The following is a 25796-nucleotide window of genomic DNA, read 5'->3' as shown; positions in this document are numbered from 1 at the left end:
GCATATTATTTCCTGTGCTCATCTGGTTTGTTAAGAACATGTCTGTTGATTCATTAGATGCAGTTTCATTTTTAAAACTTAGCAAAAAGACATTTACAGAACCTCCATTGATTCATTACATGCAATCATCTTGATTGGGGAGAACCTAATTTTTGGCATTAGTCCTCCTCATCTTACAAAATCTTCGCGCCTACCAAATTGATAGGTTTATAGAATCAAGAAAATGCCTATATATATATATATATATATATGAGAACTTTTGGGTGATTTTAAGTTTATTTTTATACAGGAATATAATAAAATCATAAAGTGCAATTTATTTTTCGGTACAGAAAATAAAATAAATATAGAAAAAATAAAATAAGAGCCAACATATTTTATATATATAGAGAGAGAGAGAGACATTAATTTTAAGTAGCTGATTCACAGGTACGTATGCATGATGAAGGAATAAGATTCAATATATACATATAAACAAATATCAAACAAAAACAAATGACAGTACTCTGATTGATGAAAACAGAATCAAATTAATGCTAAATATGTATAAACAAAAGCAACAACGGAGGAGGAGGAGGAGGAGGAGGAGGAGGATGATCAGCGTACATCTCGGAGCACATGATCTTCGATCCAATGGACAGCGAATACTGTGCTCTCAGTCACGAGGCAACCCTTTGTTGTTTTGCTTTTTTAATTCCTTGTAACTTTCTTTTCAAATCCAGTGGGCTGTTTTCTTTCTGTATAAAATTGAAGAAGAAGCCTAGAAGACGACCGATGTTAATCATCACCAACTTAATTTCTCATACTCCAAGAAATACAGCGATCTTCTCAGCATATGCTTTTTGTACTATTTTCCTATTTTTATAACTAACAATCATCCAATATTTGTTTAGTATTCCAATGTATGCAGACATTTAATTATTCTTATTTTTATATTTTACAGTAAAAATATCTAATTCCCTTTCCAGATAATTTTCAGACGGTGAGAAGGGCCATTATTATGGATCTAATATACAATTAAATAGGCTTTAACCGTCAAATTACACCGACCGAATGAATTAAAAAAGCTGTTTAATTAATGGACTGAGCTACGTGCGTCTTAGTAATGAGGATTCCTGCACAACTTTATATGTGTATAGATAAGAGTTAAGTGTGTATGTACATATAAAGAGAGAGAGAGGGGTCAAGAGGAAGACAAATTTAGCAATTCAAGATGATGTCAACAATATATTTATATACAGTATCATAAAAATCAATCTTAATATTATATATATTATATAGTCTAAAAAGCTAGCTAGGTAGCTGAAATATAAAATTATAACATTTTTATCCAATACCCTGGAAGTATTTGGTAGGTTCTTCTTTCAGATACATATATATATGTATGATGATCATAATATCTTCTATTAGTCACCAAGTATGGGTAACTTATTCGTTTCTGATCATATTTTGTTTTCGAAAGAAAAAAGAACATATCTCCATTTAGAAAAAGAAAAGAAAACAAGGTTCAATGTATGTACAAAAAAGCAGCAAGCAACTTGTAACAAAGTCGAACGAGAATCACATCCAATTTGGCCAGTTTCTTAATTAATCAAATGATTAGTACCGCAAGCTGCTTGAGAGTTTTTAACTATGAATATGCTGCAGGGATTAATTAGATGGATAATTAGTATGCAGAACCAGAAGAATAATCATAAGCATGGAGCTTCAATGGTAAAGGAGCCGTATATGTCCATAAAAATGAAGAACATACCAAATCAAGAACAGATATGCAGTTATGAAAATATTTGCGAGGGCTCAGGAAATCCACACCCATGTATACTGTATATATAGACAAGAAATGCAATCTTTTCTTGCCCAACTGCATCTCACCCTGAGATTTTCTTTTACTTAATTAGTTTCTTGACAGGTCGGTCATGTAATCTCATGTCCACAGTTCTAAAGATTAGTACTAAACTAAAATGTAGTGCTCACTCCAGATTCCAATTGCATACACGGAAATATAACTATTGAAATAATAATAAAAATTATAATAAAAAATATATAATTAAAAATTATAATAAAAATATATAATTTATTATTAAAAAGTATTGCTTTGCAGGAATTTAACTATTTTCATCTTTAACTGTTGTTATTAGTTTATTTGACAGTAGTTATAAAGTTATAAATTTATACTATCAAAAATAAATAGTACAATAATAATAATTAATTATAGTAAAAAATAGTTGTATCATTCATAATTAATCTATTTGTTAATAGTGAAATAATTTTTTTATCATAATTTTTAATTATATATTTATTTCTATCCGATAAAAATCACATGCTGTATAGAGAAAAAAAAAAGGACAAAGTTTTACTGGAAAAAGATTTCAAAACATTTTAGTATAATTAATGTTGAAACTTTGATATTTTAGCACTTTCGATAATTTAATATAGGACCCATTTTGTAAATAAATGTGCTCAGAAGCATATCATTCGTATCAAATTTGAAGGATTCAAAATGAAGAAAAATAGATTGATTCTTATATTATGAGGAACAATCAAAATACAAAAGTTTTAATAAAAATGTGTGGAAAACACACGCTAATTTATTAATTACACAATAATGTAAATATATTAGATATGTAGTAGAATGGCCTTAAAAAAGTATTCATTTCACATGATCATTAGTTAAAAATTAATGTTAATGATGATCAATATATATGATTAGCCATTTAAAGCAGGTTAGGTGTAATAAATAATAATATAATAAAATAAGATGGGGCTAGAGATGATAGGGGATACTAGGTTTATAGGGAGAAAAAGATCTGACCGTTGAAGAAGTTAAAAAAGGAGCACTGAAGAGATGGAAAAACCAGCGCACGTGCAGTACACAGAAGCAGCATCTTCTCTTTCTTTCATGCATTGAGGGAAGAGATCTAATTCAAGTTTTTTAAAGTATTTAATAAAAACAATTTGGCTTGATCTGATTCCCATCAAAATGCATTAAATAAAAGAAATTCTTGAGACCAAGTTTCTAGGTATGACTGGAGCCGCTCACTTTTCTTTTTAAGAGAAGAAATTATTGTCATTTGCTGTCTATTAGTTTAATTATAAATTAACATTTACAATATATATATATATATATATATATATATATATATATATATATATATATATTTATGTTATTTCATCTGGATGTGAATTTCAAACCCACATTTGATATTTACTGTTTCTATGGCCAGACTTACAATTTGGTTATTCTTTTGATATAAATAACACCTCCTATGGAACCACTTGTTCCAGAATTTGCATTCAATTGTTAATGTTATATGATACTCTAAACAAACTCAACCAATCTCATTACCCTTTCAGTGATGCAAAATGATAATAAGTATATTAAATGTGGCAGAGTACTGTAAGAAGGATTTGCAGAAAACTATGCACTAAACATGGAATAAGAAAAAATAATCACAAGTTTGCCCCATTTGAGAAAAAACAGAAAAAGAAGAAGAAAAAAATTGATTTTTTTTCTCAATCATTTGATGTGATTTGAGTTAATCTAATTGCAAGTTGGATTTGTGTAAATGTTGCAAATTGGCAATATATGCCAAGTTTCAGACAGGATTTGTGGTCCTGTGAGCTTGATGGTTTTCAGGGGTTGATAACAAACAATTGGAATGACTCAATTATGGAAACATTCGATCTTCTCTCCCCCTTGTGTATTAACAATATAAATTAACACCCAGTGGAAATTTCAAAAAGAACGGATTCTTTTTGTGTTGCATAAACAAGGTAAGGTCTGAACTAAAACCTCCATTTAACAAATAATGGAATCTCTCTTATTTCCTTCCTTTGCCTCTCTTAATATGGAAATTAATAAATAAATAGATTATAGCTATTTTAATGTTTTAGAAGAAACCTGAATGTAAAAATACATATATATATAATTAAGACACTTAGTTTCAATAACAAACTAATTAGATATTGACATGTTACAAATAATTATTTATATTTACGTTTCAAAAGAAAAAAGAAAACCTACATTGAATACTACCGGCTCATTATATGATTTATGAGATGTCTTTATTTTAGTGGAACATTAATTAGGACTCTTGAGTTGGAAAATACCATCTTTATTGTATAATTTTTCTATCAACCTAAGCAGCATGGTTGTGATCAAAGTTCGAATGGGCTCAAACCAAAAAAGAAAAAAGAAAAAACAATTTGATGGGCTCTCCTAATGGCTATACAGCTGCTCTTATGGTCCTTTCTTAGTGTTCAATAAGAAAAAAAAAAACAGGTTCTCATAACTGAAAGAACACAAACAGTAGGCAGGCCTTCATCATATGGGCAAATTCAAGAACCCAAAAAAGACTCCCTGATCAACAAAGAAGAAAGTGTTACACGAGGAGGAGGGTAAATTATATCCTAGACCCGCTACACCGTGCACCGCCCGGTGTTCAAAACACGACCATTTTATTTAAATAAAAAAACTAAATTTTAAAATATAAATACGAGAGAGTTTCAATTTAAATATAATATCATATGCCTATTATTTTCAATTTAAAATAAAATTTTAAATTTTCTTTCAGTAATTTACCTTAATTTTGTCTTTTCTATTTTTGATTCTCCATGATTTAGAGCTTCAAGTCATATTTTACAATTTGTTGATCTTTATTCTTTTTTCTCTTTTTTGTTTCATGCTGCATAATATTATTGTTCTTCATTTATTTTTTTTTCTTTTTTATTCTTATACATAGATTATGCATATTTGCAAATTCTGAAAATATATTTTTGCAGATTCTGAAAATGTATTTTTGACGAGCCGAAATTCTTTATTCTTTTTCCAGCCTTCATACCTTCAAATTTTACAAGTTTTAATCACTTCTTTTAAAATATGATAACAGTTTCATTGCTGGAAAAATAATAGATTTCTTATATAGAACATTATGGTTCATTATATATGAATTACAAGTTCATCATTTTTTCATAATTTTGATAACAGTAATATTTCTAAAATTGAATAGGTTTATTTTGTAGCGGTTCATTATATATGAACAATAGGTTCATTATTTTATTCATAATTTTAGTAATAATTTTATTTTTGAAATGGAATAGATTCATTTGATAACACATTAAGTTCATTATATATGAACTAAAAGTTCACCATGTTGTTCATTAATTTTAAAATAAATTTATTTTTGAAATAAAATAAGTTTATTTTGTAGTACAATGAACCTGATATCATTAACAAATGAATATAAAAGTTTTATGTAATGAACATTATCATACATGCATAAAGATAATTCTTGTATTCATGGGTTATGATGAATGAGTTCATTATCGATAACAACAGGTTTATTAAAGTATCACTTGAAATTCAACAAATATATAACACAGTTTTATAATATAGATTTATTATTCATGGGTTATAATCAACATGTTCATTGATATATCACTTGAGGTTCATCAAATATATAACAAAGATTCATTAATCATAGGTTATAATTAAGAAGTTCATCATACATATATAAAATATTTTAAAGGAATAATATTTTTCATACAAAATAAGTAATGTATTCATCAATAACAAAATCTATATAAAATATTGATTTTCCAGTTATAAACTTTAGTTTCATACGATTTAAACTATAGTTTTTTAAATATTTTTACCGTTGTTTTTGCAAGTAATTTATGTAATTGTATTGAAATGTCATTTCAAATGAATATAAATATATTTACAAAATATTGAAATTTGCATAAATTTTAGAAGTTGAAAGCTTAAAATCGAAAGCCAAAAAAATTATAAAGATTATAATTTTAAGAATAGAAGAGTAGAGTGTATGTAAAACCAAAATTAAAAAAAAAACAAAAAGAAGAAGCCAATAGTTGATTTTTTTAATATCGAAGAAGACATTTTTATATTTTGTTTGAAGCAGAAAATTACGTATTGAGCTCACGGTTCTCTTATCTTGATTGTGGGTAAAAAATCTCAATTAAGCTTAATTCCTTTTAAAAGCACACAAGCAACACGTGCGAATAACAATTTGATGCAAACGGTTATCAGTTCAACTGATTTTCTGAATTACCAAGTCACTTACATTGGAAGTAGGTTGCTAGTAATTAAGAGTGGTGCCTATGAAAAAGAAGAATGTGGTCAGTAAATTTAAATAAAAATCTTTTGTTACTTTGAGATCGTGCATCCTAAAACAAAAAGATGGAGCCATTTTCTTTTTCTTTCTTTTTCTCATCCCTTCGGGACCATGTAAGTGGGATGTAAAACTGTAAAGAAGTTAGGGCGGGCAAATTATTTAGAAGGTGATAAGTACTAATTAATTATTTAGAATTAAGACTTAAGTTGCAATACACGGTCATCAAAAGGCAAGAATGACAGCATTCAAATGGGTTAATGGATTTTATTGTTAATTAGCACCAGTAGATTAGATGTTAAGTGTGGATCTGATTTTGTCTGTTTAGAGAATTTGGCACAAAAAGATTAGCAAAGTAATTAATGGCATAATCATAAAGGAGCATGCAAAATTCTCAAGAAGCTTAAGGAAGCAGGCAGCTCCATAATATCGTCATGGGGGGAATATCACTTTCCCTCACACTTTAAAAAGGGACAGATTATTATTATTACGCAGAAAGGAACTTCTGAATCCAAATCCCAGTTCTATAATAATTCTAAAAAGACAATATAGTGGGGAACTAACACATAAATATATATAACATAAAGAAAAATAAAATCAAGCTCAAATGAGATGAAGCCAGGTAGAAACTCTAAACCCTTATTATTCTTTTGAGTGCATATATTCCTTGTGGGTGCAGATTTCTGTACTCTTCAAATCCAAAAAATGGGCTTTGTTCATCCTTCTCTTTCTACTCTTCTATTCTGGGCACTTCAAATTGATGCTTCTAGCTAGGAATCTCCATATTAAGCTAGCTATATCCTCTAATTGTAATATTGCGAGATTTTTATCACATCAATGGTTGCTTGGTTCGTTTGAACTGATTATCAACCGTTCAATACGTGCAGGCATATATATATATAAGTACAATATCCTAGAGAAACATATATGTATAATCCTGTAATATGTCATTCATGATTATGTATACATACGTAAAGCAGAGAGTTAGCGATGGTGCTCCGGCAATATTATTGTGAAAACTAAGATCAATTTCTTAATAAAAAAGATTAAAAAAAATTGAACATAGAGGAGTTGAAAATTGAGTGATTTTAGGTATTTTGTAGAATGAATATCTCAGTTGCAGTTGTTGACTAAATATATGAAGCGCCTTTTGGTGGCATCAGCGTACTTGTAGGCATGCTTTCCAACTTGCTTAAGTGTCCTATTGTTTACCTTCAATTTTATTCATAATTGTCCCAAATCACTAGTCACTTCAAATTATTCCCGATGTGAGTCCAATTGTAAGTGAATCAAATTCCAATCTCACGTAGGGCTGATTTGTGTTGGTAAACTTACAGGACACACTAGTTAGAGAATCCATGTGCTTGAAAAACCCTGTTGTCTTGTTTTTGGAGTGCCTAGCAATGCTCATAATTGATAACCGGGACGCTTATGAATAAAATTTGAAAACAATTACTGTTTGAGAGCCTATATTATTTGAAAATCGCACCTTTAATGGCTTCCTATATTTTAAAAGAGAGAGGAAGCAGTATTTCACCAGGTAGAATGTATTTGTCATGGATCGGTCACAACATCTACCCATTTTCTGATAAGAGTTACAATTTCTTAGGCAATTTGAATCTGGGCTTGCTCATAAACTTGCCTGGAGTGATCTCAACACTTGATTCTAAGTTCTAATAGTTCCAGCATCACATATCATATGTCTAGATTGAATTGACGATGTTCAACTTCCAGACAAGAACATTTAATTAATGAGGATTGGTGCCATGGCGACATTAATAATTAACTTCTTTAAGACTGAGAAGGAGTTATGAAACAGTTGGATGACGGGTCCCTTAGTATTAGACAGTTTAGATTAGAGGATAAGTGCTACAGAGAGTAGGAAAGTGAAATCTCAATGACCACATAGCCGATGCTAACAGTAGCCATCGCCAAACACAAGTGTATAAAAAAAATTCTCTCAGTAATGCATGTATAAGAAAGTCTCTTTTCTCTTTATTATTTTCATTTTTCTCTTATTTTATGGGATATACCATATAGGTATAAACTTAGCTAATTTTCTGAAACATCATTGCTTTTGGTGATTTAAATAGCTAGTTTCACACAACAATTATGTATGCTAGCACCATATCAAAGCCAGACGTATATTAAGTATGATAATTTGTTGTTAGTATCTACCATTACAGCAACAAGGTTTACTTGTATATTAATTTATATCAGCATGTATTCTTTGATTATACAGATAAATAATAATTATGAATCTGTTGGCCAAAAACGTAGTATCAGATGATGGTTTCCTACGGGTTTGCTATGCATCATCATGTCTACATTATCCAGATAGGAATTCTTTTTATTAAGTAAGATTGATCTATTGTCCATCAAAGACACGATGATATATATATACTTTGTTTGAGAAAATTTACGGGTTTTGGCTTCTCTCTGAAAGGGATGTTTTTCTTTTTTAAATTAAGCCATGGTGGTTGAGGCAAATAGATAATTTCTTTTATTATAAGAATCGCAATTAAAAGCAAGACGTACTGTGGTGGCTTGGGAGGACGTTTGTGCTCCAAAGACAAGGGAGGATTGGGTGTAATAAGAATCTAGCTGTTGGGAATGAGGCTAGCTACTTTAGTGTGGATTTTTCTTTTTTTGTGACAAAGAGCTCACTTTTGGCCAAGGTGCATAGAAATAAAATAACCTCAAACTGTTGAGCATCAAGCCACACACATAATGCAAACTGGTATGTATCCGGAGCAACATTAAGTAGGCTTTGCTGTGTGAATTAGGGAATGGAGAAAGGAACGTCTGAGATATGTTTCCAACCATTAAGATTGAGGAAGCTGAAGTTAGTAGGGGAGCTTAATTCGATTCGTGATCTCTGGAGGAGTGGGAATCAGATTCTCCTTAATCTTGGGGATGATATTGGAAGGCTGAGAGTATATGTGAGAAATAATTTCAGGATTCAAAAGAAGGAACCTGATAAAATTGTTTTGAAATAGCAAGAGAGGCACATAATTAGCATGTTATTGCTACGCACTTGGAATATGATAAGAATTGTCAAAGAAAAGGTGCCATGGCATGGCTTGGCCTGCCCGGGGACCTCAACATATCCTTTGGTCACACACAGCTTCATATCACAGCGCAGCTATCAGGCAGACATTGAAAACCAAAGATGAACTCCATAAACGGAAGCCCGTCTATAATAAAAAGGGTAAACTGCAATTTTGCTGGCTTGCTTAGAGCAAAATCCTATCGGCTTGCAAGATGAGGCTATGCTGCTGCTGCTTTGTTTTTTGTTTTGGAGGAGAAAAGTCAGTAGTAGGTTATGCAGAAGTGGTAGGGGGGTAGGAGTCTTTGGGCCTGTTTCAGCTGCGGTCCATTCATTTGGAAAGAGATAAATTAATGATGGTGGTTTGCTTTCTAATAGGGGCAACAGGCTAATTTTGATCAAGTGTTGAACTGTACAAAGGAGTTTGTTGTTACATTCATAAATTTGAATTTGTACAATACAACCCTCCTTTTGGCTTTCACAAAAACTTTATGTATAAGTTATTAAGGAGAATTGAATAAAGAAGATATTCATATCCGACAACTTTTAGTATAGCAATTTGTTTTAAGTTCATGTCACAATAATAGAATTTAAGAAATAATTTACTGTATATGTACCATGCATGTAAATCTAATTTGAAAATTCCTCTGGAATCAATTTTCTTTTTAACGTATCAACTTAGAAGAATAACTCTCGATTATATTACATGAAATATAACTAATCCTATTCGGATTTTATCTTTGAATCTACAGTTTAGCAAGAGTGTATATATAGACACACACATCCCACATATAAGATTCTTGGTAGATGTGGCTTCATAATGATTGCATACAGAGAATGGTACTCTCCCTGGAAATCTTACTCCTGACTCCTGAGAAAAGAAAAAAGAATTCCTTTCAGTGCATTCCCCAAAACCTATATATCCAACCATTCAAGTTGTTTGCCCATTTTTGTTCTACAATCGCAGAAAACCTATATAATTAAATACATTTCCATGTCCGTCTTGCAATTTTATCTACTTTTTTTTTTTTTTTTTTTGGGTTGCTGTAAATGATAAATTCAACTTGGAACTGCTTAATGAAGTAATAAGAAAGGCAAAGCAAGCATGCATGTACACTATGTCCTGTTGATGAATTTTGAACACTGATTAGCTGTCAGATTGGTTTTACATTTGTTATCGCAGGTGGCACTGTTTTCAGAAGCACACCATAGCAATCCTGCGCGTGCCCTGAACCCCCCTCGCTACCGCTGCAAAGACATTTGGCGCTTTATAAGCTAACATAAAGTGACTTCTGCATGCAGAAACATTAACACTTAGCCATTTGGTGTGCACCTGACCTGAGGAAGAAGATGATGCTCTCTTATCATTCTATATTATGATGATCATGGTGCCTTTTTCTTCTTTTTCACTTTCCCTGTGTTGTAAAATACCCAACCCTAATTTTCTTCATATTTTAGATAATATCATATGTATCTGTGTTAGGCTAAAAGTATATCTTATAATTGTTATTATAGTTCCTTAAATAAATAAAAATAATAATGTCATTTTCATTATAACATGATAATGCTATAGAGGTTTATAAGGACCAAAAGTCAATTAATTATTTTGGTTAGGCTAATTCCACGTCTCACTATTTTTACATCTCATAAATCATGGCTAATTCTATGGCTGATTACACATCAAGAAACCCATGATCAGTCACATCCCTATGAGAAATTTGAAAATAGCAATTAATTAGAACTAATCTCTACATTAATTTATGATAAATGTACATCGTACACTGCCATAAAATAAAAGGGCGAATACAGGATCCGCTCCAAGCATAGTAGACTACTAAAACCTACCGTAGGGCTCTAAGTAAATAGGGATCCAAAAGATTAGGGGTCTTATTTTATATATAAATATTAGTTGAATAAAATTCTAATTTTATTAAAATTTTAAATAAAGTTAATTTATTAAATAATTATTAGTATTAATAATATACTTTAACTTAAAACATTAAACCTTAGTTAAATTATGTATCTAAGTTAAAATTACTTAATGATGATAGTTTAAGGATAAATTATTTAAATTTAAAACTTTTTAAAAAATATTACATGCTTTTCTTCCTATGATGGTTTATATTTATTTTAAAAATCAAGAATTATAAAAAATATTATAAACATAAATAAAATACTAGGTGAGATATTTAATTTCATAAAAAAATAAATATTTTCTTAAAAAATTGATAACTTATAAGATAGTATTACGGTAATTTTAAAAATTTACTTTTTTTAACAAACAACAGTAATCTCAAACCCACATCTTAAAGACTTTGAATTGAAGAGTAGTTTAGGGTTTTGGTGCTAATTTAGGGAATAAAATGAAAGAGAATCCAGGGGTGAGATAATGAATTAAATGCTAACCTAATAAGGAGGGAAATGAAAAGAAATAAAGTGAAAGTAGAAAAAATGATAAAAGAAAAAGAAAAAGAAAAGAGAAGAGAAGCCAAATTGGATATGAAAATCAACACAAAGAGACAAAGGAATCAAAGAAACAAAATCCGAAACTAATAACATCACACACATGTGGATTTGTATTTCATTTTGAGAAAATGTCAAGTTGACGGTTTCATTGGATTTTGTAATCATAAGACAAAAAAACAAATGATTTGGTGAAAAGAAGACAATTAAAGTTAAACAGGGAATATTGAAAAAAGCAATTAAATTAAAAATTCAATAAAATCATTTTTTTTAATTTAAATCATTAAGTTATTGATTTTCTTTCTTATTTCTAAATTTTTTGAAGAATGTTCCTATAACATTTTGTGTTTCCTAAAATATAATTTCAAAAAGTAAACTATAATTGGGATTAAATTATGGTTATTAATCATCAAATGGAACTAATCGTCTATTTTAAGAGGAAGTTAATTATTTTTGTAAGATTATTTAACTGAAAAAGGAAGATTATTTATTCATTTTATTTAGATAACTAGAAAGACTTTTTATTTAGATGTAAAATCAAAGGCACAATTATTGTCTCTCTTCAATTTCGACAAATGAAAAATTGCATCAACTTACAAAATTTGAATAGCAATAGTGATGCTAACCCAAGCATAAGAAGATCGGCTCAAATCAACTCACTCACTTTATTTTACTTTCATTTTTAAATATCGAAAAGAGAAAAAGAAGAGTTTATCACTGTCATATACTTACCCTATAAATTCTTCCGATGGATAACCGATGTCGGAAACTTTAATCGATCTCTGTCTAGCTATAGATGCATTGTATTCTCTCTACAAAATCGAAAAAGTGATATGATTATATAATCGACTTCTGTATTTATAAGCTATAATTTCATTTGACACGTGAAAAAATTTATTATTCGTTAACCATGTATATAATGAAAATAAAATATTAAAATAATATAATTAGTATCGTTATAGAGTTATGGATACAATATACTGCTAAATGATGTTATAGTGATATAATAGTAATTAAATTTGGAATATATAAAAAAAGTTCCAAATATAATATTTTTTTTAAAAAAATCATTAGATAAAATATAAATTTATCGAATAATAAACTTATATCTCAATTTGAATAAAATTATTATCCGTATATTATTTGATATGCAATTTTCTTACACAATTTTATAACTTTGTTATCTACTCTTATTATATAAAATCAATCCTTTTATTTCCAAAACCACTACTTTTGTTTTCAAAGAAAAAACATTACTTTCATATTTCAAAAAGTAATTTTCTTTGAAAAAAGAAAAAGAAAAAAGCCAACTCATACACAAGCATGTACACAATAAAAAATAGAAAAAAGAAAAGAAGAAATAGAAAAAAGGGGAATTAGATAGATTGCTTTTAAATAGAAACACGTGCCAGTGCAAAAACGGCCGTTAGCGGTTTCGGTTTCTCAGCACCTTGGGGCCGCAATCCCAAACCGGCGACTCATTCTCTCTCTAACCTTATTCTTCTTCTTCCTGTTGTAGACCCCACACTTGCATTCCTTTTCTTTCTCTTTCTGTTAAATTATTATAATTTTTTCTTTTTTATGACTCTATAAAAGGCCCACGATATAAACCCAGCACAGCATTACCATTAACCCCATTTTTATTATATTATTTTATACTGTATATTACACACTCTCTCTCTCTCTCGCCAGCGAATATAACCAGAAAAACAAGAGTGTGCGTGCGTGCGTGCGTGCGTGAGCTGAGTGAGAACCAAAGTAACCAAAGCAAGAAAGAGAAAAAATTGCAACTGGGTTTTGATTCTTATACAGAATTGTTCTCTCACAACACTTAAAAGTTCCATTCTTTCTTGCTCACTCAATTTGTGAGTTCTCTCTCTCTTTGCTTTCTTTTGAAAATGCCAGTGTCGTTGTCGCTCTTCATCTTTGCTTCTTTTGCTTATTATTAATTGTTATGCTTTCTGGGTTCTTTTTTTTTTTCCCGTTTTACTGTCCTTGAATGGAGTTTATCGCAAATTGGTGTTGCTGTCTTTCTTTTGTTGGCAGAGATCTTTGTTTTAGTTAGCTCCTTGTTTTTAGAGGGAAAACTTCTTTTGTTGAATTGAATTATGGTTTTAACTGTTATTATTTTGGTTGTAAGTTTGGTATGTGTGTATTCACTCTTTGATAAATCTCTCTCTTTTTCTTTTTTTGATAATCCTTTGATTAGATTTCTTGTTTCTTTGACATCTGATAGATCTGATTTTGTTTACTTGCCATTTCTCATTTGTAGCTGTTTTCACTGTCTTATTCTTTTATGGAACTTGCGGCTTTTTTCTTTTTAAAAGAGTTCTTGATATGTAATATTTTGCTCATGTTTGCTAGGTTGTTCATTGTTCTTGTTACTCAAGAATTCATTGCTGGTAGAAAGCTTATTTTATGATTTGTTGTATCAATAAACGGTTGGATTGACAGTCGTCCTATGTGTTTATACATGGTTTTTGAAAAATATAGATGTCTTAAAGTTCTGAGTTTTCTTTCCGATTCCTTTTCTTGCTTTATTGCTTTACCCAGAATGAAAATAGCTCTTTTTGCATGCACTATGATTACATGGTTGTTGATATTTAATTTATTTCCTTTAAAGATCACGCCATTTTGCTGGATGTTTACACTCATAAATATATGAATTCTTCATTCTTTCTCCATAATGAGTGCTTTAATAATTCCAGCAACATGTTGGAGGGATCTTATATCGCCTCAAGGGGATTACCAGCCTCATGTGAGCAAGAGAGCCAATGGATTTACAATTCTTTGCGTGTTGTTGAGCTCTCCAGCAAGCGCCGGATGGAAGATGAAGATGCTGTATCAAGAAAGGCAGCTAGGCCTTTAGACACAAAGGAGAGACAGGAAAACATGGAAGGTCTAGAAGTTCTTCCTGCCTTGCAAACTGATCAACCAGATAATCAGAATCAAACAGAGGGACTGCCTGCTCTTTCTATTATGCAGTCTGATCAATCCAGTCAGCATCAAGCAATGGGTGTGGGTTTGAGTGGCCTTTCTGCTATGCAAACTGATCAGCCAGTTAATCAGCAACAAGCGGAAAATCTGCTTGTTCTTTCCATTGTGCGATCTGATCACCCAGAGCACCATCAAGTGGCAGGTCTGAGTGGTCTTTCAGTTGTGCAAATTGATCAGACCGATAATCAGCATCAAGTGGCAGGTATTCATGTTCTTTCAGTTGTGCAAACTGATCAACGGCATAATCAGCAACAAACAGATGGCCTGCAGGGTTTTTCTGTCATGCAAGCTAATCAAGCAGATAATAAGGATCAAGCAGAGGACAAGTCAGATTCAAGTTCACTTATTAGTGAACTAGGTCGAGAATTGTCAATAAGCTGTCTCCTTCATTGCTCAAGGTCTGATTATGGCAACATTGCTTCATTGAACAAAAGCTTCCAGTTTGTAGTTCGGAGCGGTTTGCTGTATAAGCTGAGGAGGGGTATGGGTTATGTTGAGCATTGGGTATACTTCTCATGCAACCTCCTTGAATGGGAGGCCTTTGATCCTATTCGCCGCCGATGGATGCATTTGCCAAGAATGAATTCCAATGAATGCTTCATGTGTTCGGACAAGGAATCTTTGGCTGTTGGTACGGAACTGCTTGTGTTTGGGAAGGAAATTGAGTCTCATGTTATTTACAAATATAGCATCTTAACGAACACGTGGACATCCGGCATGAAGATGAACACACCTCGATGCCTGTTTGGGTCCGCTAGTCTGGGAGAAATTGCAATTCTAGCTGGCGGTTGTGATCCATGTGGCAATATTTTGAGCTCAGCCGAACTTTATAATTCGGAAACCGACACATGGATTACCATTCCAAGCATGCATAAAGCCAGGAAAATGTGTTCTGGAGTATTTATGGATGGGAAATTTTATGTTATTGGTGGAACTGGGACAGGTAATACAAAGATGCTGACCTGTGGAGAGGTGTATGATTTGGCAACAAAAACATGGCTTGTGATACCTGATATGTTCCCTGCACGAAATGGAGGGACGGGGAGAAATGAAACACCTGCTGCAGCTGAGGCACCTCCTTTAGTTGCAGTTGTAAATAATGAGCTTTATGCAGCTGACTATGCACACAAGGAGGTGAGAAAATATGACAAAAGAAAGAATCTGTGGATTGCACTCGGCGGGCTGCCTGAACATGTAGTTTCAATGAATGGTTGGGGATTGGCCTTTAGGGCATGTGGTGATCGGCTAATTGTTATAGGTGGACCTAGGACTTTAGGTGGGGGAATGATTGAGCTTAACTCTTGGGTTCCAGGTGAAGGCCCCCCAAAGTGGAATTTGCTTGCAAAGAAACCTTCAGGGAGCTTCGTGTATAATTGTGCTGTGATGGGATGCTGAGGTGCAGTTTTATCAACACCAAGTATAAAGCACGGAGTCCTCTATGTGGAACATAGGTTTCCAAAAGATGGGAATCTGGACATTGGGTAATCTCTGCCTTCCTTTTTGGGATAATTTCAGGTTTTAATTTAGAGGTATAGGTACAGTTTAAAACAGAGGTTGGATAACTTCGCCTCTTACTTTTAATTGGTTTATTTCATGTACTTTCTTTACCTTTTCCAGTCAGAGAGCGTCTGCTCAGTTACCATTAAAGCTTCTCAAAAGTTGCATAGTGTAGAACTTGCACAGATCAATAAAATTACCGTTACAGTTTTAGGTTGTCTCAATTTTTTTATGAAATGTTTATCCATCATATAATTGTCTTATAGTCTTCATAAATATCAACTCTTCGGTTTTCAAGAGAAATGCTAATTATGATTCCTATATGAATGAATATCCTAACACCTATCTCTCCCAAAATTGCGCATGTAGTTGTCTTCAAGAGAAAGTTGCTAATGACTATAATAGATTATAGATAAATGTGAACAAATACATATGTGTATGGTACTTAATATTGCATGACCTGCAATCGTTTGTGATGATTAAACTTCTAGCATTTCATTCTATCTGAACAAATTGCTGAAAATAGGCATCTCAATTTGAATTTAATTCTTTCTGATGTTTCTGAATCTGGTGGAGTACATCAGCTTTCAAGAATCACAAACTAATCAGTTCTAGTTTTTCAGGTGATGGTGCTAAGCACCTGCAAACCTTCCTGTTGACCTCAAGACTTGTGATGCAGGGGTCAACTCTAACCATGCTTGGGCCAGCTTGTTTATTTTTGCGTACGACAAGACCTTTGACTAGTCAACAGAAAGCTTCAAGGTGCTTACAGTTGCCCTGCATTGAGGGAAGCTTCAAATTCTTTGGCATAAAACATAGCTGGGGCAGAATCGTAAGTCAGAAGCTTCGGTTTACGTAACTCATAACTTTTTATGATTTGTTCTTGTACTTCAACTAAGCTCTCTTTCCAATATTTTATTAAAATGGTACATGCTATCCTGCTGCATCTATTTCTTGAAGTTTACATTATTTAATTTGTGCCATTTTTTGTATATATGATTTATTGTATTTATCTTTCTAACACTATTGGTTGGAAGCTATGCTATCTTCTTGCTTTTCCTAGATTCTCTTCTACCTTATCCTATCTTCATGGAGTGTGAAACTCTCTATGAGTGGGGGTTTCTGCTGTTACATTAATTGTCTATTCACAAACAAATAACAATTTTTTTTTTCTATATTTTTCATGGTTTCTGATAGATACTATATAGAAGACTCAGCTGGTCTACAATGTTTCGACAATTTTGCATTTCCTTACATGCCATGTTATAACTTATTCAGATTACTATCAAATGCAATACATGTTAGTTTTGGCACATCTGTTGTCTGCTATCAAGTTTAAATTTCTCATTCATATCCTAGCTTACTCGCTAATTAATGCGCTCCTTTTTCTGTTTTCTATATAAGCCAGATTGAAAAACCAACTTAATCAGCAGTTAGTCGGTGAACAAGAGAAGTGGGCATTAATCCTATCGTACATCATGATCTTTCTGCAGCCAAGAAAAGAAGCTATTGGGCCAAATTCTAGTCAAGAATTACTATATATGTCGAGCCGAGTTCTCCATCTGCTTCCATTTTAACCGCAATGAATTGTTGAGCTGGAAATGAGTGGTACAGAAAAGAAAGCTGAGGGCTCGACATTGATTATTTAGATTGTATCTGTTTCTTGGTAGAAAAAGAAAGTGGAATAAGAGTAGCCAAGTAACTAATCCCAATATCCCATCCCATCAAACTTCGGCTGGGATTTGTACACCAAAAAAGAAGGTGAAAATGGGAGAAAGAACAGGCAAGAATGTCTGAAATAGCGAGTTTTGCTGTCGACTGTCCTGTACGTCATGAACAATGGAACATTTATAATCTTGAACTTGTGTACTTCTGTTGTGACATCAGAAAAAGTTGGTTTATGTGCATGGTGGGGAACTGGGGACGGAGTTTAGTGCCCGATAAGAGGACAAAGTGCCAAAAAGGCTGTTCCCTTGTTTTGTGTCTGCTCGTATTTGTGATTTCCAATACTGTTCTTGCTTTTAGTCTGTTTCTATTTTACTTAGTTGAATTTGCTGCATGAAAAATCCTTTATTTTTTTTCCTCTCTGTACTACTTGCTTCTATCTGCTGCACGCAGACACAGTTGGTCCTGTTAGTCGCAAACAACTTTTCATGTATTTCTTTCTTTCAAAAGTCAAAACAATTTAATTGAACAGAGATCTTTTGTTGCACCCAAGTTATTGGATAAAAGGAAAAAGTACATTTGTATCCCAAGAAAAATCTGGGGCTGGCTGCTGGACTGCGGAATGCCACTGCTAAACCATTACGCTACTCACGTGGGTGTCTTTACGGCTTCTGCATTTGCATTATTACCCATCCCAACTCTCTCTTGCCTTTCTTTTCTTTTTTCTTTCTGCATTTTAGAAAGTACAGAACAGTTACAGAGAGAAGAAAGGCTCCACAGGCACAGAGCTAGCTCTAGAGCTCTAATTGTTTGTACTTGGATACAGCAAGCCAAGCTAATCTGCACTCTACGAATTGCTCATAATTTTACTTTTTAGATTTTATTGGTGAAGCCTTCGCCTAAGGTTATTCAGTGCGAAAAAATTGTCGGGGAATTTTACAGTGCCTTCGATTTATAGTATCTTGAGATTTGGTGAAATGAGGATTTTTATTCATTGCTGTTTCTGATTTTGATGGTGATGAACGATGATGAAGAAGGATTCTGAGATAGTGATGCTGTTGTTAATGATGTTCCTCTCAAATTTGAGATGTTATTAATGTCAGACTTTAACTTGATCAAGCACTAGCTCAAACTAAAAGGTACGAAGTCAATATTTTCTTTTCTTTTCTTTTACAAATTAAGCCTAAATAATACTTCCAAAATAGTTGCCATTTTTTTATTAGTTTCATATTACAATCTACTTTTTTTAATTGTTTATTTAATAAGTAATTATTAATTATATTCATTATTTACTTATATCTACATTGTGGCATGGAATTAATTTTATATTTTATCTCTTAAAATTGTAGCTTTTATAGAAAGTATAATAAGAATATTTCAGAGATTATTGAAATTAATCATATTAATTTTAAAATTATTTATTTTTTTTATTTGTATGTAAGTGGACGGAAAAAGTAATAAATATGGTTACGTTTCATTTACATGTTTGATTTCTAGGTCTATGTTGGGCTAGTTTTGAAGTTTAATTAGGAGATTACATTAAATGCTGTTTTTTTAAATATATAATATCTTTTATATACTTTCTTTTTTTACATTTATATTGTATTTCTATTTCATTTGTACTTTTTTTTTAAAAATCTTTTTTACTTATTTAGTTCTTCTCTTCCATTCTTTTAATATTTATTTTCATCATCTCCGACGATGTAACATTTGACTAATTTCAGATTGACATTTTCAAGGTTGGAGAGTTAATTGGTGGTGGCGTCTTGACTCGACATTGTTGATTTTGCCTGAAAATGAAAGTGTCGCTGCCTATCTCTGCAAAACTTGATTTTCTAGCAAAAGAAATGTTGCAATTCCAATCACCAATGAGCTAGGTGAACTAAGATGATGTTAGTTGGTGGTTTGAGACTGAACGAGGACGATAAGGGCGATGGACAAGTGAAAAGGGGTGAGAGCCAGTGTTTGTGCGAAGTGAGAGAGAGTTGAGGGGCTAAAAAGCTATTTCTTATGTTATATCAAAGTACCTTTTAATACCCAAAATAAAATAAATCCAATATTATTAAAACCCTATTTTATTAATTAATGGCTATTTTATCTAATTTAAATAATTAAGAGTCTATAAACTTTAATTGTGATTTTTAGGTCTTAAAAACACTTTAACAAAATACTTAAAAAAATCAACACATAATAGATTTAGTTTAGTCTTATTTAATAAGACAATTAATTTAAGAATAACCTTTTCCAAATAATTATCCATTTCATTCAAAAACATACTAATTAGTCTATATGTATATATAAGTAGGTAAAATAAGGTTCGTCATGAAGTCAAAAATAGAAAAATAATAAACTAAAAGAATAGCAATTTGAAATAAAATATAGTAATATAATAATAATAAAAAATATGGGTGTAACATACCAGAAATATATTAAATTTATACTTAGATATAAAATATATGATACAAATACTAAAAGTATAAATTTAATATCAAATGATAATTTTAAATACTAAATATATACCGTTATATTCGAAACATATAGTAAAAGGTATATTACTAATTATGTATTTTAAATGTTACAAATACTAATTATATATTAAGTTTATATTAATTATATATTAAAATATAAAATAAATATTAAAATATAATTTTAAGTACTAAATATATATTAAATATATATAAAAGGAATAGTCTAAATACCAATTTTAGATATTAATTATATGTACCAAATATCATTAAACGAATATCAGACATATACTAAATAATTCAATATTATAAATTATAAAAGTATATACTAAATTGCTAATAACAAATATTATTATATAAGAAAATATATTTAACATACACCATCTATTTTTAAAATAGAATTTCTAATTTTAAAAAAATATTTTTACAATAAAATGATATTCTTAACAATTTTTTAAGGATTCTTTCGTATTTATGAAAGAATTCCAAGTTTAGTTTCCAAAATAAGCCCAATTTGAATCTCATCAACAAGTTCCATCTCCCATGAAGCCCATAATTTATACATTAGTCTCGGGCTTGATCAACCCGAACTCGACCCGTTGGATGTTGCGGCCGAGTCAGATACAGCATCTCTCTTGTAAGCAAAATTAATGCGACATTCTCCTTCTTCACTGAATCATACAAAATTCGATCAGAACTTCTCCGAAATCTAATGACGTGAAAGACAAGGAAAAAATAAAAAATGGACTCAATAACCCATATTCTGCCTCCACTCTCAACATCAGTCATCTCACTCCTCAATGCAAGACTTCACACTCCACAGGATCTGAAAACGGCGCCGAATCTGGTGTCGGAGCTGCAATCGCAGTGTATGGAATTAGAGAAAACATTAATAAGTTTGAATTCGAGGCTTGAATTGAGTCTTCTTGCATACGCTTCATTCTCCGATCAAATTCATGGCCTAGTAAAAGACACCACTTCCAAGTTGACAGATCTCGGTTCGATCACCGCTCGCGGTTCTACTTCAGGTCATTAGTTTTGTTCTATTATTTAATTGCATTTAGCAATTTGAAAATGTTGAATTAAATTTTTGTGGATGTAGTAGAAGATGGAGAAAGGAGGAAAGGGCAGATATCAGGAGAGGAGCTGCCAGCGCTCGCAAAAGAGGTGGCTAGACTCGAAACAGTTCGAGCCTATGCCGGTATAACTTGTTTTTCTTTCTCTATGTTATTATTATTACTACTCCGATCATTGTTCTTGTTGTTGTGTTGTTAGTGTTATTATTATTATTAGTAGTAGTAGCGTTCAGTGTTTGGGAAATTACAATGCATTTGGTGGAACATATAAAAAAAGAAAAATCAAAGTTTGAGAATTAGAAATTAAAATTTTTAACTCGTGATTTTTTTCAGTTCATAAATTGCATCACATCTTCAAAGATGGTATGAATGGATATTTTCTTTTAGACGTGATTTAGACACAAGATGTAAATGAGGTGCGGGAGTTAGCGTTCATGTGTGTGTCTCACTGGTGAAAATTGACTAGTTCTGTCTTCCATTTGTTTTTTTCATTTACTTTATATAACAACAGTTTTTCATCTTTATCCTTCAAAGTAGTCATCAAACATGCTTCCAATTGCTTGATCAATACTTTTTGTGCTCTCTCTAACTATTTTGTTGCCCCTTTTCAGAGACTGCTTTGAAGCTTGACACTTTAGTTGGTGATATTGAAGATGGTGTATCTTCTGTTATGAACAAAAATCTTCGGAAGCATTCCTCTACACGAAATTCAGAAGTGTGTGTGATTGATTTATCTGCAACAAATTAGATTTTGTACCTGTATCTTTATCTTCAATTATAATCTTTTCCAATTGCAGGAAATGCGTGTGCTTGCTATTGAAACTCTTGGAGAAACAGAGAATGTTTTAACTTTGATCACTAAGACACGGCCGCAGTGGACACATATTGTATCAGCGGTTGATCATAGAGTAGATAGAGCTTTGGCCATTTTGAGACCACAAGCAATTGCAGATCATCGGGCCCTTCTTGCTTCGCTTGGATGGCCGCCACCACTTTCCACCTTGACTTCCTCAAACCTTGATACGGGGAAATCAACTGAAGTCCCCAACCCTCTTTTTACGATGCAAGGAGACCTCAAAAATCTGTACTGTGAAAACTTTCTTGCCTTGTGCCAGTTGCAAGAGTTGCTGAGGCGGAGAAAATATCGGCAACTTGAGGGCCATTATAAGGAAGCTGCTCTGCACCAGTCACTTTGGGCAATTGAAGAACTTGTGAATCCTCTATCAATTGCATGCCAACGACATTTTCCAAAGTGGATTGATAAGCCAGAATTCATTTTTTCACTTGTTTATAAGATTACAAAGGATTATGTTGACACAATGGACGAATTATTGCAGCCGCTGGTTGATGAAGCAAGGCTAGTAGGATATAGTTGCAGAGAAGAGTGGATTTCAGCTATGGTAACCTCTTTGTCAATCTACTTAGCAAAAGAGATATTCCCCACATATGCCAGTCAACTGGGTGAAGAGAGTGTCGCTGGTGTTCAATCGCAGGCTAGAATATCATTGCTCCATCTTGTTGATTTGATGATTGCTTTTGATAAACAAATTAAGTCTCTGATATCACACTCTGGAATCATGTTTACCATTCAGATGGATGAGAACTTGCAGAAGATTTCTTCTCTATCTGTCTTTGGTGACCGACCTGACTGGCTTGATCTGTGGACAGAACTAGAGCTTAGTGAAACGCTTGAGAAGCTAAAACCTGTGGTAGATGACGAGAGAAATTGGACTACAAAAATTCAAGGGGCTGCTCCTTTATCTGGCCCAGAAAATTACAAATCTCCTATGGTTTCCACTGCCTTCATTTGGCACTTATCATTGGTGGTTGATCGATGTCGATCATTGCCTAGCACCTCTCTGAGGTCAAGGTTTCTCAGATTGGTTGGTGCACCTGTTCTACAAAGATTTCTTGATTGTGTTCTTCTAAGGTGCCAAGAAGCTGAAGGACTGACTGCATTAACAGATGATGATGCTGTAATCAAAGTCGCAAATTCCTTAAATGCTGCTCGCTACTTTGAGTCTGTTTTGAAGGAATGGTGCGAGGACCTTTTTTTTCTCGAAATGGGATCTGATCATGGTGATCAACTAGGAATATCAACTAATGACATTGACAACAGCGAGGCACCGATAGATGGAGATTTTAGTGGCATTTTCGACGAGGAAATTAGAAAGCTTGAGGCTTTTCAAAAAGAGTGGGTTGAGAAGATATCCGTTGTTGTTTTGAGGGGATTTGATGCTAGGAGTAGAGATTATATGAAAAACAGGAGACAGTGGCAGGAGAAGGGGGAAGAAGGTTGGACGGTGTCCAAAAATTTAGTAGGGGCTTTAGATTATTTACAAGGAAAGATGAAAGTAGTGGAACAAGATCTGAATGGGATAGACTTTGTTGGTGTATGGAGAAGTTTGGCATCTGGGATGGATCACTTGCTTTTTAATGGCGTCCTTTTGAGCAATGTGAAGTTTCATGATTCTGGTATTGAAAGGTTTGGTCGTGATTTGGAAGTTTTGTTCGGGGTTTTTGGAACTTGGTGCTTGAGGCCTGAAGGGTTCTTTCCTAAAATAAGTGACAGTTTAAAGTTGTTAAAGATGGAGGAGGAGCAGCTTGATAGTTTGGAAGGAGGAGAGAAATGGATGAAGGAGAATGGAATCAGGCATTTGAGTGTAGCTGAGGCTGCAAAGATACTAAACAGTAGAGTATTCATGAGTTAAGGGACTTTGCAAAATCAAACTTTTCTTTTTCATCATCAGCCCGTATGTTAGCATAACAGGGAGGTTAGTTCAGGCTATTGATGCAATTGTAGAAATTTTTTGTTGTACACGACTCGGGCTAATAGTCTGAGCAATTTGTTTCTGAAAATAATACAATAACACAAAATTATTCAGTTTACTGTGAAGAAATAGTTTGGATTTACTGCTAAATAAGGATTCCCATATTCATTATCAGAATTTCTGATAGCTCTAAAATGAAGCTTATTTTCTGATGCTTGCTTGTAGTAGGCCAGGAAATAATGACACGTTATAGTTATGAAATTTTGTTGTTAAAATCTTAATCCTTGTGCCTCTCGAGGCTCAAACTTATTTTTCTGGTTCTGATAGGCTGCAAGTAAAGCTGTGAACTTACGACATTTTTACTGCATGCATTTTTTGGAAGCATCAGCGTATGGGGATGTGTGTCTATACAAAAGCTGAGTGGATAGACAATGACCAATTGGTGGCTAGCAATCAAATGTCCCTTTCTCGGAGTGCAGAAAGTTAAATATTCGATCCGTACTTCTCTCCCTCTTGAACTGAAACAGGTTAGAACTTGATGAAAATGAACCAGACCGTAGAACCAGTAGTATATCCCTGGCTTTTGACTGGGCAGTAACTTGGAATGAAAGTTCCAATACACGCTTGTGCATGTGCAAGAAGTGTCGGTAACTTTCTGGGCACTGCCTTTCATTTCATATGTCGGTACTCCCTTCATATTCATTGGCAGCATTCCCAGTGTCCCTTTTAGCTTCCTGGACTTCAACAAACTCGCCACAAGAAAAATCAGGAAATCTGAAATGAGATTCCATGTCACTGTGCTTTTGTCTTTACACGCAAAATGATGTCCTAATTATTGGATGTGCGATTGTTTAACGATTTAGTAGTCACTGCATTCAGTACGGTTGCTTGCATGCCAGAACAATTCCACGTATTAAGATGTGGAATTTCCTGCTATAGAAAAATTCATAATAATCTTATCCGAAACGTCTCTAAACCAAATGCCAACACGATGTTTGATGTAATACACAGCCACAAAAAGAGTTTATAGCTTCTAGACATCTATATGTCACAACAATAAACAACGGTGAAGTGACAAAAAGTACTCAGCTGAATGATGCCATAATTGAGCAGAGATAAGGCGACAAGAATAGATCCTGGTGAATGCTTAAAGTTACAGTCAAGATTCTTCTTGGGGAAGTATACGTATAAATGCAAAGACAAGGCTGCCATTAATTAGCTAACATATCTATGAAGAGAAGATCTACCTTTCTTCCTGCTCAGGATCTAGAAGAGAAAGTGAGGTTTTTGGGTCCAAAAATAAAGACAGTAGTTGAACGATGAACTGCACATATCAAGAAGGCTTTCATAATTTCGGCCAGTTCTTTTAGTGCCAGTTTGGCATCACTGTGAACTGACACTAGTATTTGGTGGTTTCGGTTCAAAATCCAATCAACCTTTTATAAATATAAATTGAATTGTTTTAAATTCTAGAACTGAACCAAAATTACAAATGAAACAACTGGATCAGGCAAAAGCAAATATTAAACTGAATTACATTAACAAAAATTATTAAAATTAAAAGGATCCACTAGAATTATCAATGCTATAGAAAAAGAAAAATAGAAGGAAATTGGATATTCTTTTTACTATATCCAGGAACAGTAGTATTATGACGTATGTGCAACTTCGTGTCAATCGCA

At 32.6% G+C, this 25796-nt stretch overlaps 2 protein-coding genes and 1 long non-coding RNA gene across 6 annotated transcripts; 2 read left to right on the top strand and 1 right to left on the bottom strand.

Moving 5' to 3' along the window:
- Positions 1–10304: 10304 nt before the first annotated feature.
- LOC107261836 lies at positions 10305–12450 on the bottom strand. The gene is made up of 2 exons (XR_001535746.2): positions 12376–12450; positions 10305–10518 (listed from the first exon to the last, which is right to left on the bottom strand). It is a non-coding gene; the product is annotated as an uncharacterized LOC107261836 (long non-coding RNA).
- Positions 12451–12871: 421 nt separating this feature from the next.
- LOC8277395 (F-box/kelch-repeat protein At1g74510) lies at positions 12872–18335 on the top strand. Of its 3 annotated transcripts, none has more exons than XR_007215524.1 (4): positions 12879–13508; positions 14352–16121; positions 16761–16969; positions 17546–18335. XR_007215524.1 is itself a non-coding variant. In XM_048373024.1 (2 exons), exon 2 carries the CDS (start codon positions 14356–14358, stop codon positions 16033–16035), a length of 1680 nt encoding a protein of 559 aa, XP_048228981.1. In that variant the 5' UTR covers positions 12872–13508; positions 14352–14355; the 3' UTR covers positions 16036–16350. The 3 variants fall into 3 exon arrangements, 1 of the variants encoding a protein (XP_048228981.1); XR_007215525.1 differs by having other exon boundaries at positions 17542–18335; XM_048373024.1 differs by lacking the exons at positions 16761–16969; positions 17546–18335 and having other exon boundaries at positions 12872–13508; positions 14352–16350.
- A 2528-nt stretch (positions 18336–20863) lies between these two features.
- LOC8277396 (RINT1-like protein MAG2) lies at positions 20864–24232 on the top strand. Of its 2 annotated transcripts, none has more exons than XM_002511508.4 (4): positions 20864–21295; positions 21373–21468; positions 21955–22058; positions 22141–24232. In XM_002511508.4, the coding sequence occupies exons 1-4, from the start codon at positions 21010–21012 to the stop codon at positions 24052–24054; spliced, it is 2400 nt and encodes a 799-aa protein (XP_002511554.1). In that variant the 5' UTR covers positions 20864–21009; the 3' UTR covers positions 24055–24232. The 2 variants fall into 2 exon arrangements, with proteins under 2 accessions (XP_002511554.1, XP_015581924.1); XM_015726438.3 differs by having other exon boundaries at positions 21370–21468.
- The last annotated feature ends 1564 nt before the right edge of the window (positions 24233–25796 follow it).

This window comes from Ricinus communis, chromosome 4, assembly GCF_019578655.1.
Source record: "Ricinus communis isolate WT05 ecotype wild-type chromosome 4, ASM1957865v1, whole genome shotgun sequence".
NCBI classification, from domain to species: Eukaryota; Viridiplantae; Streptophyta; class Magnoliopsida; order Malpighiales; family Euphorbiaceae; genus Ricinus; species Ricinus communis.
The sequence above is the reverse complement of the archived record's forward strand: the minus strand, read 5'-3'. Positions and strand labels throughout refer to the sequence as shown.